We start from the raw sequence: 14,831 nt of genomic DNA on the forward strand, positions 1-14,831 counted from the left end.
GTGTCCGGGCCCTGCCCAAGGTGTCCGGGCCCTGCCCCAGGGCCTCCCTCCTCCACGTGCAGCCTGTAGGGCCCTGTCCCAGGGCCTCCCTCCTCCTCGTGAAGCCTGTAGGGCCCTGTCCCAGGGCCTCCCTCCTCCTTGTGAAGCCTGTAGGGCCCTGCCCCGGGGCCTCCCTCCTCCGCAGTTCCCTGCATCCGGGGCTGTCCGAGGTGTCCGGGCCCTGCCCCAGGGCCTCCCTCCTCCATGCACAGCCTGTAGGGCCCTGACCCAGGGCCTCCCTCCTCCTTGTACAGGATTCCAGGCCGTCCTCCATCCCTAACCAACTCCACCTGGAGCTCAGTCCTGGACCTTAAAGGCACTGAAAACGGGAGGGAACGAGGAAAAGGTCCCACTCTGATCTGTGTAACGCCGGCTGGGGGTGCCCTCCCGCCTCCGCAGTGGGCGGCACTCCCCACCCAGCCCAGTGCCGAGCCTGAATGCGACACAAGGTGGTCGTGTGCATGTTCTAGGAGCCAGGCTAGTGGCGTGAGGAAAGGGGTGGTGGGCCAGCTGGCACCCCGCCCCTGCAGGAAGCTTCCCCGGTGAGCAGGGCCAGGCCCACCCTCCCGCTCCCAGCCCCGAGAGGAACACAAACACCAGGACACAGGACGTGTAGAAAACTGCCTTTATTCTATTAGTAGTTGGAAAAGTAACTGGTACAGAAACAGTTCAGTCAGCGGAGGACAGCCCGAGCGCACAGAACTGGGGGCTCCCCGGAGGGAACCTGGCACAGCGAGGAGCAGGGCGACCGAGCCAGGCCCGCAGTCCAGGTGCGACAGCTTGTGCCGCCTTTGGAAGCAACTGCATTCCTCAGGCACGGAACCAAATTCCTGTTTACTCAGCCCAGCTCTGGGGAGGGGACTGGGATATGTGGGGTGAAAACGGGTGATATGGCCATCTTTTATCAGAGAAACCGACCAAGCGGGAATTTTAAAAATGAATCTTCCATCTGACTTTATTTTCAAATACACTTTCTTTTTTAAAAAAACCAATACACTTTCTGTGGGGATGACAAATATCAGTATTAGGAAATCCAATTATACAAAAAATACTACATCTAGTTTGGGTAGATATATTTATTTTTGGTAACATACATTAGGTGGCACTAATTACACAGTAACTATAAGGTAACTAACATGAAACCACAGAACTGTAACTGCCACAGCTGCAGGACCCGGGCCTCCGCTGAGCACGTGGAAACTGGATGCCCGTTCCAGAGGCACAAGGAAACCTGCTCAGGAGTCAAGCCCCGAAGGGGCAGCTCCCAGAGTCCCTTGCAGCTGACAGATGACAGGCAAGCATGTTAGTTATGAAGTAGTTACAGCCTAACTCACAGAAGTTACCATTTCTCTTTCTAGAAAGAAGCAAGAAGTGAAGGGATTCCTCGAATTAGCGCCTGTGTATCGGGTGGGGGTGCAGAGGAGGCTGTTAGAGCGGTGGCAGAGGACCCACGGGCCAGATCATTAATAATCATGGTTGGCTTCTAAATACTGGTAGCAAGATGACTTCTGATTTGTAATCTTAGGTAAATTATAGATAAATGAAAAAGGCCAGGAATCATACACTAAGATTAATAAACAGCACTTCAAAATGAACCGCCTGAGGGCTGTGCTCGCAGCGGGCTCACAAAACAAGGCACCCGGATTTCTTCTTCCCACGTCTGGCCTGCAGGGCAGCTCTCGTGGCCATTTCGAAAACCTCCCTCACTCCGTCTTTGGTCTTTGCTGAGCACTCCATGTACCCAAAAGCGCCAATCCTGTTTGCCATATCTCTGCCTTCTTCCGGTTTGACTGGCTCCTAGCAGAGAGAGAAGAGTGTTATATACATACAGTGAGAAGGTGTATTTAATTTCAGCTAAGACCTCTTTTAAAAGCTACCAAATCCCCAACTTTGAGTTCTGTCTATGAAATTCTTATGTAGTGAGCCCCAACCCGATATAATGTCCCTCTCACACGAGCTCTTCTCTGGGGAGAGGCCAGAGAAGCCCTGTAGGTTAACATTAAGGAGGGACTGGAGGACACAATGACTCAAGCTGCTGATCCAGGCAAACCTCTGGTCCTCCTGTAGCTTCCCAGAGGACGAACGCTCCCGGAGAAAATAGATCCTGACCTTGACATTCAGTCAGAGAAACCCCAGTGGGGAGAACCTGGGGTGAAGACCTGCGGACTCTCCTCCTGCCACGGGGAAGCCCCACCACTGGGCCACCTGGCTTCTCCATCATCACCTTTAAAGGCATCGGGGCCCCGGGCCTTGACTCCCCGCCCTCAGAACTTCCTGACCCTTCAGTTGCCACCAATTTATTTTGGTCTCACATATACCAAGGTAATAACTGAAGAGGGAAATCCAGAGCCCGGTCAAATTCCTGCACTTGGAGCATTGACGCCTGCTGTGACGGGCCCTTCCGAGGCAGGCAGTCCGTGGAGCGTAGCACTACCTCACGGGAGATTCCATCTCATATGACCAGACCCCAGGCAATAAGGGCCAGATGGAGAGAGAGGTTTCTGTTGGGCTCCCTGAACCTCCACTTGGGCCCTCAGGTTTAAGAATGCTACAAGACCTGGCCAGTGTGGCTCAGTTGGTTGGAGTGCCATACCATGCACCGAAAGGTGGTGGATTTGATTCCCGTTAGGGTGTGTGCGATCATTGTCTTCTCCCCACCCCCACTCAATGAAAACCTATCCTCAGGTGAGGATTAAAAAAAGAAAAAAGAATGCTACAAGACAGAACCCTGCCCCGTCCATGCCTGCTTCATCTTGGCTAGCTCCCGCCTTGTGTGCTCATCATTTCGAAGATCCTTCTTGTTCCCAACCAGGATGATGGGCACATTGGGACAGAAATGCTTGACTTCCGGAGTCCATTTTTCTGGGATGTTTTCTGAAAATAGCGAAATGCACATAATTCAGGGATACATAATGTTCTATTGCTAAGAATCTCCAAGACCCTAATTAAACTGTGAATATGTCTGTCTCCTCCGTGTGCAGCACGGCTAGAGCGGTCCAGTTCCTGAGTAGGGACGGCTGGGGACTGAGAAAATGAAAGAAAGAGACAGACACAGAGACAGAAAGAAAAGGCTGGGGCTGGGTGGGACCACTGTCCTCTGATGCAGACAGGGACAGAGACAGTGACCCCGGGCCAATACAGAGTATTTATTTTATACAGCAAAACCCAGGAAGTTTTCTAAAAGTCAAGACGAAAAAGATTATTTGCATTCTTGGGGCTTGGCTGGATTTAAATAACAAAACCCACCCCCTGGCACCTGGGCTAAAGGTCAAGCTGACAACACCTGCCTTTTGGCAAAACGTGTTTCCAGGACCTGGCTTTGCCAAACGCCACTGGATTTAGCTGACAATAATTAAAGAAATGCCCATGTGCCTTCCCAGGTGCTCTCTACAAAACTGCAAAGAAACTACTTCAGAATCATGCTGGCCATTTAATGGCATTTCGCTAGTTTAAAGACTAGTTTTAATTTTGCCAGGAAAAGGCAAAATTTAACCCCCGACCATTAGGCACAGAATCACCAGCTGCTGTCAGTCCCACTACGAAGCGCAGTCCTGCGGAGGTGGGGCCCAGGGGAAGACTCCGGAGCAGCAAAGGATGCATCAGTGCCCAGGGTGACTCCACAGTGGTGCCATCTGCCCATGCAGGGAGGCTCCCCATGCCCATCACCATCCCTGCTGGCAGGGGACTCTGACCACACCCCCATTCTGGGGCTGCAGCTGGCCCAGTGTCCACACGTTCTCGCTACACCTTGCTCCTGGGCCCTCGGCATGTTCCTACCCTGTAGGTTACTGGTATTTCCAATGGCTTACGAGCTCTGAACATGCGTGACAGCCAGCTGCAGCTTCCTGCTGGCCTGAGTATGGCTGTAAGGACATCAAGGTGGACGAGCGCGCTGGGTGCAGCCTCCACACCCTCACTTCGGGCCCCTCAGTGTCAGGGATGGTTTATAAAGTGGGGAAAGGAGTAATCCCTACCTCACACCGGTTATTCCGAGTCAATGCATGCAAAGCACTTAGTATGATGATGATTTCAATGGTGCCGATTATGATTTGAAACTATATTTTATAAGTAAGCTGCTCACTCTCTGACTTCAAGGCTAGTGCCTTGTTTTATAGTGTGAGGTCAGTATTAGTCATTTTCTGAAGGAGTGGCTTCTGAAACATGTGACCAACTGAGCTAATATGGCAGGTCCAAATCTCTCATTATTAGCTAAGATGCTTTAGAAAAGGGCTAAGAGAGGACTTGAAAACACCACCGGAAATAGCAGTCCCCAGTCTAGATACAGTGAGGCAACATGAAGCACTAGAAAAGGTACAGGCACCCTGGAAAGCCTTCCCCCAATCTTAGTTCTGTCTTTGGAACTCGCCTGCTTCATAAAGTGGACACAGGGCAGCCTCGGGAGACCCAGGCTGAAAAGGACCAGGGCCCAGGTTACACACATCCAAGGCTCTCGGACTCTGGCCACTGAGGAGTCCTTCTCTGATGCTCGCCTGCTTGATGCCCAGAAAGGACCTGAGAAACTCGGTGTCAGCCAGGCACGCGGGCAATGACAAACTTCAGGCTGCAGAGCTACTCACCTAAACTATCAGGGCTGTCGATGGAGAAACACATCAGGATAACATCCGTGTCCGGGTAGGAGAGGGGCCTCAAGCGATCATAATCCTCCTGTCCGGCTGTGTCCCACAAGGTCAACTCGACCTGTGGGAGGAAAAGTAAATGCCCAAGTGCAAGGTTAATCCCACTACCCACTTTCGTGGCTTTCTGTGTGTATTTTTTAGAGGAAGGGAGGGAGAAAAAAAGGGAGAGGAGGATGGGGATGGGAGGGAGAGAGAGACATTGATTTTTTTGTTCCACTTATTTATGCATTCACTGGTTGAGATTCTTGTATGTGCCCTGACGGGACTGAACTCGCAAACTTGGTGTATTGGGACGATGCTCAAAACAACTTAGCTAATCCGGCCAGGGCTCACTACCCACTTACAAAAGGGGATGTTGGCCCAGCCAGTGTGGTTCAATGGTTGAGCATTGACCTATGAACCAGGAGGTCACGGTTCAATTCCTGGTCAGGGCACATGCCTAGGTTGTGGGCTTGTCCCCAGTAGGGGGTGTGCAGAGGTAGCTGATCAATGACTCTCTCATCACTGACGTTTCTATTTCTCCCTTCCCCTGAAATCAATAAAAATATATTTAAAAAAGGGGGGAGGCAGATGTTTACCATAGTGAATTCAAATAGCAGACTGTCCAAAACAGTAAAACACAGGAGTGTTCCACTTTTATTAGAATCAAGCCTGAAGGTGGAAGGTGTGTTCAAGTTGTTTTAGGCTACATTCCTCAGAATTGCAATTTTACAAAGAGATCCAGAGAATGGAATAAAGTGCATAATTCAAAATGTCAAAAGAAAAATAACTTTATAGCCTATAAGAAGAATTTAATTATAAGTAACATTTAGTGGATGAACAAGAGGAGAAATCAAACTGTAAGTAATATTCTACCTGGCGTACAAGGCAAGACAAGTAGAAACCGAGCTGTAATTTGTCTGGTCACTCTGCCCCAGAAGGAAAACATGGCGACGGGAATGTGCCTGCGCTGGAGGGTGAGGAGAGACACCAGCTGGGTATGAGGTCTCAGCGGAGAGGAAGGCCTCTGGCCCTGCCTTTACTGCTCACAAAATGTCAGAATGAAAGCGTCACGTAAGGTGGGAGGACACTCCGCTCACGCCTGGGCTCTGGGCATGGGTCCTCTCTCAGGCTGCCCAGCACGCACTGCAGCCGCCCTGCGACTTCTTCTGACCAGAGTGGATTTTAACTCCTTCTGTTCGAGGCCCTTCGGGGCCCAAGGAGCTCTCCCTTTGATGCTTGGAATACTCTTCTCCCGGCACCTCCACACCCTGACTGCACTTTCTCAACGCCATTCCTTCTCTAAAGTGGGTGGCCAATTGTCTCTTCAACCCTCAGCCTCCGCCCCAGGATGCGCCTCCTGCCACCGCCGTCAGGCTCCTTGCACTGCCATCAGGGACACACCTCGGCTTGGTGTGGATCGAGGAGATACTGACCCCCAATCCTCACAACTGGTCTGACCTCAGGATGGTACAGCTCATTCACTCTCTGCCACATCCCACTGCCCTGGCCCCTCCAAGCCTCCTGGGTGTTCAGTCGGACACGCCCACCGTCTGTCTCCTGATAAATGGTCCCGGTGTCGATGCTGCTGAAGGTCTGTCGCATGTCGAAAGGGGCCTCCCCACTTGTGGTAGCCGTGTTCCTGGGACATGGGCACTGAGAATCTGATGGTTCCCAAGGTGCTGGCAGTGCTGCTCTTCAGTGCCCCCGCCCACTGTGGGGCTGCTGAGTCGCTGAGGTAGGAAGCTGGGCTGTGATACCTCTTCCAGATCCAGCATCCTTACTTAAGGGTGTGCTCTCCCTGCTGAGAGGGCTCGCCTACCTTGCCAGGGTCCGGTATATTCACAGTTGACAGTGCAAGAAAAACTCACAGACCATCACGCAGGTTTTAAGTCAAGGTCCCTACATTTCTCATGGATAAGATCCTGGTTGTTCTAAGACCTCCAGGTACAAACAGTGCTTCCAAGAGAACAGAAAGGCCATTACTGGCTCCAAAACATGCGCACTGACTTTCCCAACCAAGGCCACAGGCACAGAGCACCCGGCAGCTACTCTCTCTGCAGGGAAGGACAGGATAAAACCAGCAATATGCACGCACCAGGCATCTGAGAACCCAAGCTGACCTGCTTCCCCTCAAGCCTGGGTCTTTGTGTTGTGTGGCATCTCAGTGGACAAGAGGCTGCTACAGGACAGCAGGCGCCAAGATCTCAGCACATTTCAGCTCAGTCTGTCACAATTGGGCCGGGTGTCTACACAAAACCACTCTTCTGGGCTCCCAGAAACACGTGTATCCAAGCATCAATGCAGAGAACTGACTCAGGTTATACTGGCAACACTCTGTACTGATGGACCCCCTGCAGGACAGGCCCCAAAGTTCTGCCAGGCTGAAACTTACTGTTGCCCCTCCCCCATCTATTCTTTTTTTAAAAAAATATATTTTTATTGTTTTCAGAGAGTAAGGGAGAGGGAGAGAGAGATAGAAACATCAACGATGAGAGAGAATCACTGATTGGCTGCCTCCTGCATGCCATCAACTGGGATCAAGCCCGGAACTGAGCACGTGCGCTGACCAGGAATCGAAGCAGTGACCGCTTGGTTCATAGGCTGATGCTCAACCCCGGAGCCACGCTGGCCAGGCCCCCATCTCTTCTTGACCAGAAAGGTGCCTTGTGCCCCCTGACGGCAGGAGAGCGATCACTGGGACCCACAAGGCAACGGGGTAAAATGGGCCACAGGCTGCACCAGGAGGTTTGAATTCAGCCCCATTTGTAAAGCGCTTTGGTGCTTCCAAATGCTTCCAGCTACTAGAACCCTGATGTCACCTGCAAAATGAAGGCGACTCAAGAGTCAGGTGGCTTCCTCATGATCACAGGCTATCAGCACATCCATGAGGCCTAGGGTTCCGAGCAGCTAGCCTAACGTGCTTTCCACACGAGTGCCACACACCGGGCTAAGTAACACCGGACAGAAAGGGACAGTAGGGAGCTGGAAAATGAGAAGGGAGAAAGGAGATGGAATTATGAAGCCAGCTTAATAGGTGCTAGCAGCACAGCCATGTGACTGAATGCCCGAGAGGCCCGAGTGTGCTGGAGAAGAGCCCCTTGTTCTAGTTTTCTTTCCAGCTGACCAGCCTGTGCTGAGAATTTCATTCCTCCCTGCAGGAAAGATGCAATTGAGTCAACAGAGGCAACTTGTCTTTGTTAAAGACAAAATGTTTTAAAAATTAAATTTGAGGCCTGGACAATGTAGCTCAGTGGCTGAATGTCAACCTATGAACCAGGAGGTCACTGGTTCAATTCCCAATTAGGGCACAGGCACTGGGTTGTGGGCTCAATCCCCAGTGTGGGGCGTGCAGGAGGCAGCCGATCCATGATTCTCTCTCATCATTGATGTTTCTATCTCTCTCCCTTTACCTTCCTTTCTGAAATCAATAAAAAAAAAAACTAAAAAAAATCTGTAGACTTCCAATAAAAATAAAAATTACATATGAGGATGTTTGTTGTCTAAATGCCACACTGCTGATGGTGTTAACTCTGAGAGTCATAATGAATAAGGACCTTTCAACCTAGTAATCTCATACCCAGCACTAAATATAGCCAAAACAGCACATATACTAAGGTTTTCCCAAATGAAATACATATGAATATGGACAATTTAAAAATGAACAAAGTTGGGCTATGAAAACAGGATGAGAATGAAACTCTCATTCTAACATTTTTGTTCTTGTTATACTGTGTACTGAAGAGACAAAAAGGCCCGATTCTCTCTAGACTACATGGATAGCCTAACATGCAAAATTAGTACCATTGTTATGGAAAGTGGACTCACCTGCTTTCCATCCACTTCAATGTCTGCCACATAGTTCTCAAACACCGTAGGCACATACACCTCTGGGAACTGGTCCTTGCTAAAAACGATGAGCAAGCAAGTCTTGCCACAGGCTCCATCGCCAACAATCACCAATTTCTTCCGGATGGCAGCCATTGCTGAAAAATAGACAAAGTATTATCTAGATTGCACACGAAGCCATAATAGCTTTAGGCTATGATTCACTTTTCCAACCATGGGGCACAAGCCTCTATTAGCACACCCAAATATAAAATGCCAGTACATCTTTCCAGTTGGCACCAAAATATCATACCAAAGAACTTATAACAAACACTAGAGGCCCAGTCCATGAAATTCATGCACAGGTAGGGTCCCTAGCAGCTGCCAGCTGCCAGCTGGGACCTCCCGTCCCCTGGCTGCCTGCTGCCATCACTGGCTGGGGCCTCCCTTCCCACAGTTGGCCGGCTGCCCCCACCCTCTGGTCGAACTCCTGGTCGAGAGAACAATTTGCATATTAGGCTTTTATTATACAAGATTCTACTTAATGGTAAAAAACCTGAAATCTTTCCCCCAAGATCAGGAACAAGGCAAAGATGTCCATGCTTGCCACTTCTACCCATCCAATATGATACTGGAGGCAATTAGGCAAGAAAATACAAGACATACATATGGGAAAGGAAGAAATCAAACTATCTCAACTCACAGATGATAGATCTATACAATCCACTAAAAAACTATTAGTATTAATAAATTCAGCAAGATTGCAGGATACAAGATGAACATACAAAAATGAATTATATTTCTATACCCTAGCAATGAACAAATTGAAAATGAAATTAGGAAAACAATTTCACTTACAATACCATAAAAAAGGAATACATTTAACAAAATAAGGACAAAACTTACTCTGAAAAGTACAAAACATTGAGAGACATTAAAGAAGATCTAAATAAATAGAGACATTCAACACATGCAATACTTCCAACAATAAAGATTTTTTTAAAAAGAGACATTCATGTTTATGAAACGGAAGACAATATATTAAAGAACAAAGTTGCAGTCTCACACTTCCTGACTTTAAAACTTAATCCCCCCTCACACACACAACAACCTACAGTCATCAAGACAGCATTTCACTGTCACCTAGACAGACACAGATCAATGAATAGAACTGAGTCCAGAAATAAGCCCTTATATTTAGAATCAAATGATTTTCAACAAAGATGCCAAGACAATCCAATGGAGAAAAGAAGTCTTTTAACTCAAGATGGATTATAGGTCCAAATGTAAGATCCAGAATCATAAAACAGTTTATTTTTTATATATATTTTTTTTACTGATTTCAGAGTGGAAGGGAGAGGGAGAGAGAGAGAGAGAGAGAAACACCCTGGCTGCCTCCTGCACACCCCCTACTGGGGACTGCAACCAAGATATGTGCCCTTGACTGGAATCGAACCCAGGACCCTTCAGTCCACAGGCCAACGCTCTATCCACTGAGCCAAACCAGCCAGGGCTTGTTTAGAATCATAAAACAGTTTTAGTTTTTAAAAAATGTGATGAAATACACATAAAATTTACCATTTTAACAATTTTTTATTGTCAGTTTAGTGGCATTACATATATTCACATTATTATGCAACCATCACCACCATCCATCTCCAGGACTTTTTCCGCCTCCAAGACTAAACTCTATACCCATTAAACACCTAACCCTCTTTCCTCTCCCTCCGCCCCTGGCAACTACCATTCTACTTCCTGTCTCTATGCATTGTACTTCTCTAGCTATCTCATATAAGTGGAATCATAGAGGATTAGCCTTTTTTTTTTTTGGACTGGCTTATTTTACTCAACATCAAATCTTGAAGGTTCAAACATGTGGTGCGGGTCAGAATTCCCTTTCTCTTTAAGACTGAATAGCATCCCATTGTGTGTACAGACTACATCTGTTCACCCATCACCTCCTGACAGACACTTGGGTGGCTTCCACAGTCCAGCTATTACACTATTTATTACAATACACTGTAAGCAGTGTATTCACAGATGTATTACCCCAGCAGCCAAAGGAAAAAATAGGTAAACTGGACTTCATAAAAATTTTAAAAACTTGTGCAAGAGACACCATCAAGAAAATGAAAAGACAAAACCACAGACTAGAAGCAAATGTTTACAAATAACACGATAAGGGGCTTGTACCCGGACTACAGAAAGAGCTCTTACAAACCGACAACAAAGCAGCTGAGGAGGCGGTCCGGCTCTGGGTCTTTTATTTCAGGGTCTCCCTGGAGGCTGCAGTTGATTTGGATCCAGAATATATAAGTAACTCAATAATAAAGACAAATAACCCAATTTAAAAATGGGTAAAGGATATGAATAGATATGAGCCAGCAATTCTACTCCTAGATATTTATCCGAGAGAAATAAAAACATATCCACGCAAAAACCTGTACATGGATGTTCATAGCAGCATCCATTATAGTAAAAAAGTAGAAACAACCCAAATATCCAATAACTGATGAATGGATAAAGATGTGATCTATCTATACAAAATATTATTTGGCAATAAAGAGGGGGAGTAAGTATTGATATTTGCTACATTTATCAGAATGGATGAACCCTGAAAACTTTACATATGTGAAAGCAGCTAGTCACATATTGTGTGCTTCTAATGAAATGTTCAAAACAGGCAAATGCAGAGCAGAAAGTACAGTCCACTGGTGGTGGCCTAGGGAAAGCAGAAAGGAGAGGAAAAGACTACGGAATGACCTTTATGGGGAATAGGGGAATAGTGGAATAGTGGGGTTTCATTTTTGGGATAATGGAATTTTTCCAAAACAGCTGTGAAATGTCACACCACTTTATGAATACACTAAATACCACTGAATTGAACTGTACATTTAAAAAAATGTTTTCATTGATTTTTTTTGTTTTTCTCATGCTCTCAATTTCCTGTCAAGATTTTTTATATGTACTTTATATATCTCCTCAGGACTAACTTGTATTGGTTTGTACCCAAAGTCAATCAATCAAGACCTTACAGGATTCAAACAAAATAATTCCTCAGGAATTCTCTTGTTGAAGAAAAAGCTGTCAACTTTGAATAGCATCTTTCCCGGAAGGCACTCAGTTCTTCAGAAATGGTCTCGCGGTCTAACATGGTGAAGACACACACAAGGGAAATGCCAAGGAGCGACCGAAAGGCCCAGGGACTGTGTAAATCACCCAGCCTCTATGATGACAAGACAGTGATTACAAGTGACTAGGGGACAACGTGGAAATGAGAAAGGATTTCTGGGATGCTGGGGTCTGGCAATACAACCAGAGTTGTTAACAAGAAATGAAAAGTACAGCCCATCTAGTGTGGTCAGGGGTTGAACATCTGACCTATGAACAAAAAGGTCCCTAGATTCCTAGTCAGGGCACATGCTTGATCCCCAGTAAGAAGTGTGCAGGAGGTAGCCAATCAATGTTTCTCTCTCTCTCTTTCTCTCTAAAATAAAATAAAAAACTTTTTTTTTTAAAGAGAGTCTCAAAAAAAAAAAGGCGGTTACTATTAGCAGGTTCTGCCCAGGCCTAACCTAGGTCTCTTAGCAACTTTCAATTCATCCAGCACGGCCACCTGCGGTGGCCCACATCCCCTCATCTCTACTGGCTGCTCTCTCTGGTCTACTATGAAGCGCAGGGTGCTGCTTTAAACAATGTATCTTCCCACATCTATGCTTTCCTCTCTCTGTTTCAAAGAAAAAATATATCCATTTCTCCTGCTTCAAACACTCACTTGCTTCAGTTCTTCCAATCTGCCTTCTGCCCAAACTTCTACTGAAACATACTCTCAAGTCACCAATGAGCCGACTTGCTCAAAATCCAGTCCTCCTTCCCTTGTTACTTTTTGTTACAACCTTACCTCCCAGTCCTTGGCCCTCCCTGACACATGCTCACATGCTGACTTCTAATTCTTCTGTCTCCTCAGCTACAGCCTTCACACATGATTATTCCTTCCAAGCCCCCCGCCCTCCCCCATTCTCCTAATACCTATCTCTGAGGGCATCAATTCTTCAAATACCACGATTACCCTTCCCATTCCCATAGTCCTCATGCAGCTGAAGTCCTCAGCACCGCCTACCTCGGAAATCACAGGGCAGGGCTGGGCCTGACATACGTGCAGGCAAATCCCCGGTTCCTATGCCCGAGCTTCAGCCCATCATGCCTTCGTGCCTTCGTTCCAAGGCCTTCAAAAGGTCCTCAATGAAAAATTAGGTCAAGACACCTTAGCCTTGCCCTTAGGGGCCTCTACAATTCTAACAGCAACCGATTCCCCTCCCACCTTCTCTCCCTTCCTGATCCCACACCAGGTGCCATTAACTGGACTTGTAAAACTCTTCCACCTCAACTCAAAGCAGTGCCCTCTCTGAAAAGTTATTCCCTTTCCCCGGAAAACAACATTTCACCTGCCCATCCAAAACCCGTACCAAGGCTCATTTCTGATCTTACACCCCCCACTCAAAAATCAGATCTTGGCCCTGGCTGGTGTGGCTCAGTGGATAGAGTGGCAGCCTGCGGACACACATGTGCAAGATTTGTTATAGCAGTATTCCAGTCCAGGTTCAATTCCAGTCAAGGGCACATGCCCAAGTTGCAGGCTCAATCCCCGGTGGGGGAGGCGTGCAGGAGGCAGCCGATCGATGATTCTCTCTCATCATCGATGTTTTTCTTCCCTCCCTTTCTCTTTGAAATCAATAAAACTATTTTTTAAAATCAATAAACATATCCTCAGGTGAGCATTAAAAAAAGACTAATTCAATATCCTATATTTTTATTCCTTTAATCATTACTTTTCAAATAACATACCCCAATTAACCACCCCTCCAGGTGATTCTGATACATGCTAAATTTTGAGAACCCTACATTTAGTGCATGTGTAGTTTTACTTCTAGGGGTAAAAAGCACCCACCCTCCTTCCCACCAGATACCAGGGATAATTTCTCTGAAATCTTTTTATTTGCTTCTTAGTAATACTCGGACCTACTCTGGCTTCAATTATGAAATCCCAATCTACATTTTAGTATGTTTCACAGGTATCTTACTTCCCCAGTATAACTGAACTTCTTAGTCCAAAGTACATAATCCTTCCTCACAAAATGAGCTTTCTAAAATGGCCAATAAACACAGGTAAAGGTGTTTAACCCCTTGGTCATCAGAGACATGCAATTAAAGCCACAATAAGATACTGCCACCTACCCCCAGCTTGACTAAAATTTAGAAAGTGCTGTTGGAAAGCAACTGGAACATGCATTTCCTGCTGGTGGGATTGTACAACTACTTTGCTAAACTTGTTTAGTAGTGTGTACTAAAACACAACATTCCCTCTGGTATAAACCCACAGAAATATTTAATAAATAAGTACACCAAACACATGTGCAAGATTTGTTATAGCAGTATTCCTAACAGGCAGAAATAATCGCCAGTCAACAGCTGAATAGCTATGTTGTCAGACAAATTAAGACTTTAAACAAAAAAAGATTACAAGAGACAAAAAAGACATATATTGCATATACTAGTATTGATGAAAGGTTCAATACTGGAAGAAGATACATTAAAAACATATACAGACCGAACACAGGACAATGAGCACTGGTATAGGGAGAGGGGGAAGGGGAGGGGGGAACGGGAGAAACAGAGAACACGTGAAGGAGATACATCCACTGACTGCCTCCAGCATGCACCCTGGCAGGGCGGCTGGGAGTGAACCTGTAACCCAGATACACGCCCTTGACAAGGAACAGAAATCGCCACCCTTCGGTGCTCATGCCAACGCTCAAACAACTGAGCCACACAGGCCACGGCATCATCGGTTGATTCTTTTATGTGCCCTGACGGGGAAATGAACCCACAACCTTGGCATATTGGGGGTGGGGGGCACAATGCTCCAACCAGCTGAGCTACCTGGCCAGGCTCAAGCACAATTTAACCCTGGCAAGGGCTGATCCCCCCCTCCCCCCGCCCATACACTCCATTTTAACACCTTTAAGGCTAAGAGTTACTCCTCCCCAGGGAAGCCTCCCTGGCTACTCTAGGACACATTTTCCTTCGTGCCTGAATTCCTATAGCACTTAGTCCACTCAGTGCTGCTTCACAAAGAACTATGCAATCAGGCTCCCTCCTCTCTGGTTCCAGGTTCATCACCCAAGAACTGCAGCTGCCAAGTCACCACAGTTTGGCAGCTCCTGTGTTGAGCATCTGCCCCTCTGGTTGAAAGTGCACGTCATAGCTACCATTTGGATGGTCGCTTAGGCATACATACACACACACACACACACACACACACACACACACACACACACACCCGAGCAC

General features: G+C 47.0%; 1 protein-coding gene and 1 long non-coding RNA gene across 2 annotated transcripts in view; one reads left to right on the forward strand and one right to left on the reverse strand.

Annotated features, from left to right (window-relative positions):
- Positions 1-650: 650 nt before the first annotated feature.
- Positions 651-14,831, reverse strand: part of RHOA (ras homolog family member A) — a 25,335-nt gene continuing 11,154 nt past the window's right edge. The window contains exons 2-5 of the mRNA XM_006770448.2: positions 8,484-8,641; positions 4,617-4,737; positions 2,783-2,913; positions 651-1,836 (exon numbers count right to left, since the gene is read on the reverse strand). Of these exons, the coding sequence (XP_006770511.1) occupies positions 1,663-1,836; positions 2,783-2,913; positions 4,617-4,737; positions 8,484-8,639 (582 nt within the window). The 5' untranslated portion in view covers positions 8,640-8,641 and the 3' untranslated portion in view covers positions 651-1,662. The remainder of the gene's footprint in view (positions 1,837-2,782; positions 2,914-4,616; positions 4,738-8,483; positions 8,642-14,831) is intronic.
- LOC107184202 lies at positions 2,394-11,907 on the forward strand. The gene is made up of 3 exons (XR_001515024.1): positions 2,394-2,663; positions 4,304-4,305; positions 11,895-11,907. It is a non-coding gene; the product is annotated as an uncharacterized LOC107184202 (long non-coding RNA).

The sequence above is a fragment of the Myotis davidii genome, unplaced genomic scaffold, assembly GCF_000327345.1.
Source record: "Myotis davidii unplaced genomic scaffold, ASM32734v1 scaffold663, whole genome shotgun sequence".
Lineage (NCBI taxonomy): Eukaryota > Metazoa > Chordata > Mammalia > Chiroptera > Vespertilionidae > Myotis > Myotis davidii.